At 36.3% G+C, this 2,857-nt stretch overlaps 1 protein-coding gene across 1 annotated transcript; it reads right to left on the bottom strand.

The window, feature by feature from the left end:
* Positions 1 to 1,368: 1,368 nt before the first annotated feature.
* Positions 1,369 to 2,348, bottom strand: LOC102882534 (olfactory receptor 4F3/4F16/4F29). Its single transcript, XM_006906919.1, has one exon. The coding sequence runs from the start codon at positions 2,333 to 2,335 to the stop codon at positions 1,394 to 1,396; it is 942 nt and encodes a 313-aa protein (XP_006906981.1). The 5' UTR covers positions 2,336 to 2,348; the 3' UTR covers positions 1,369 to 1,393.
* Between the last annotated feature and the right edge of the window lie 509 nt (positions 2,349 to 2,857).

Here is a 2,857-nt window from a genome sequence, read left to right as displayed (position 1 = left end):
GAAACAGAAAAGAATATAAATATAAACAATGAGAGCAGAAATTATTGAAACAGAAAACAGAAAAAAATAGAGAAAAAATAAAATAAAATCCTGGTTCTCTGAGAATATCAAGAAAGTTGTAAAACCTCTAGCCATGCCAGTAAGTAAAACAGAGAATGTCAGAGGGAACTTTTGCAGATATAGAGATATTTAAAAGATAATAAGGAAATATTAGGAACAACTTATTCCAATAAATTCGACAACATAGATGATTGTACAAAGTTCTTGGAAGGCACAAATTACCAAAAATTAAATTTATAGTTGAAAATCTTTGCACAGAGCAAACTCCAGGCACGTATGACTTCACTGGTGAATTTTACCAAACATTTAAGAAAAAAAATCATGTCAGTTCTTCAAATCTCTTGCAGTAAATTTAAAATGAGAAAATATATTTTTAAAGGCCAACATTCCCTGTCTTAAACAAGAAAAAGCATTTTACAGAATCCAAAATACATTCCTGAGTTTAAAAACATTCAGCAAACAGAACAGAAAGGAACATCCTTGGCCTGATAAAGGGCATCCAGCATTACACTTAGTAATGAAGGACTGAATGCTCTTCTTTTAAGAACAGGAATAATTCAAGGATATACACTCTAACCACTTCTATTCAGCATTTGATCTATCAAGTGCAATAAGACAAAAAAAAAAAAAAGAATAAAATAATTCACACTAGAGTAAAAAACTATAACATCTTTATTTGCTGATAACATTATCATCTATGAAGAAAATTCTACTAAATCTATAAAAACCTAGTAGAAGTAATAGGTTTTACAAGTTTTCAGGATACATACATGTCGATTAACAAAAAAAATCTATATTTTTGCATATTAGCAATAAATAATTGTAAATTAAACAAAAAAGCACTAAAAACAACATAAAAATTTTAAATATTTAAATCTCAGAAAAGATATTTAAGACCTTTCACTGAAAACTACATAACATTGCTGAAGAAAATTTGGTGGGACTTACATAGATATACTGTTTTCATGGCTCACTGTTTCCCAGGAATAAATTCATTCCTTACTTAAGAATTATGTTAAAGGTCTGACAACATTCAAATCAATATGTGATGCTTCAAAGTTCTTAAATCTAAAATATCCAAGATAGAAACAAAGGGCTACACCATGGTTAATGAGAAGGCCTTATCAGATCACTTATGAGATCTTCCTGTACATCACTAAATGTCTGCATACTCTCTTCAGTGCCGCCTTCATCTCTTTATTCCTGAGTGTATAAATGACCGGATTCAGAAATGGAGTGCAATATGTGATGCTTCAAAGTTCTTAAATCTAAAATATCCAAGATAAAAACAAAGGGCTACACCATGGTTAATGAGAAGGCCTTATCAGATCTCTTATGAGATCTTCCTGTACATCACTAAATGTCTGCATACTCTCTTCAGTGCCGCCTTCATCTCTTTATTCCTGAGTGTATAGATGACTGGATTCAGAAATGGAGTGAGAACTGCATCAAGAATAGCAAAAAACTTGTCCATTTGAGAATTAGGGTGTGGCCACGTATAGACAAACATGGTTGGACCAAAGAACAAAAGGACCACAGTGATGTGAGCTGACAGAGTGGAGAGGGCCTTGGATGAACCACCACCCGATGAACGTTTCCAAACAGTAAATAAGATGAAGATGTAGGAGATGAGGAGAATAAAGAAGGAACCAACACAGATAAACCCACTGTTGATGGTGACCATGAACTGCAATCTGTAGGTATCCATACAAGCCAATCTGAGAAGCCGAGGAAGGTCACAGTAAAAACTGTCCACTACATTAGGACCACAGAAGGGCAAATTCACAATAAACGCTAGCTGGAACAGTGAGTGACTGACACCAAGGGCCCAGGCAGCAGTCAGAAACAAAACGCACCTTCGTGGGCTCATGATAGTCAGGTAGTGGAGAGGCTTACATATGGCAACATATCTATCAAAGGCCATGGCAATGAGCAGCACCATCTCTACACCACCAACAACATGGATGAAGAAGATCTGAGCAATGCAGCCTCCAAAAGAGATGACTTTGCGCTTTCTAAAAAGGTCATAAATCATCTTGGGGCTAGCAGCAGAGCAAGCTCCTAGGTCAATGAAGGAGAGACTGGCCAGTAGAAAGTACATAGGGGAGTGTAAGTGAGGATCAATGGTCACAGAAAACACAATGAGGATGTTTCCCGTCATGCTTCCCACATAAAGCACAGAGGAGAACACCAGGAGAAGAAGCTGGATCTCCCATGAATGGGTGAGTCCCACAAGCACAAACTCAGACACACCTGAGTGATTCCCACCTTCCATTGATCCATGCAAAAGGGCTGTGGCTGAAATTATGAGAAATAAGAAAATGAGAAAGAAATTAGGGATGATATTAATTCTTTCATCAATAATCATGATGATTATTAGGGATGATTAATTATGTTGCACTGTTCACAACGAATGAGAATTACCTGATTGTCCAATGCTTCACCCTTGCAAAATTATAATGATGATAATGATGGTGGTGATGGTGGTGATGATGATGATGTTGATGATGAGGATGGTATAAGCATAACTCAAGAGATCATATCATGATTGGAACTAGCAGCAACATCTCTCAGGGACTAAAATTATAAGAGAATCAGGCAAGAACAGAAGTTTCACAAGGGCCTGCAACAAGAAACAGAATATACAAGCAAGAAAGTATACTTACCCGCAAAGGGAGAGAGATAGTAGGTTGAAATGAATGTGTTTCATTACCCCCAAAGGGAAATTAGACAGGTATACCTATTATATCTTACTCTACTTTCCCATATCAACGCATTTCATCTTCCTTTTATGGCC

Source organism: Pteropus alecto, unplaced genomic scaffold (assembly GCF_000325575.1).
Source record: "Pteropus alecto unplaced genomic scaffold, ASM32557v1 scaffold462, whole genome shotgun sequence".
Classification (NCBI taxonomy): Eukaryota; Metazoa; Chordata; class Mammalia; order Chiroptera; family Pteropodidae; genus Pteropus; species Pteropus alecto.
This window is presented reverse-complemented; position numbering and strand designations above follow the sequence as displayed.

What these genes read in the sequence shown, in the direction of transcription:
- LOC102882534 (XM_006906919.1), bottom strand. Translation starts at nt 2,335, where the DNA reads ATGGAAGGTGGGAATCACTCAGGTGTGTCTGAGTTTGTGCTTGTGGGA.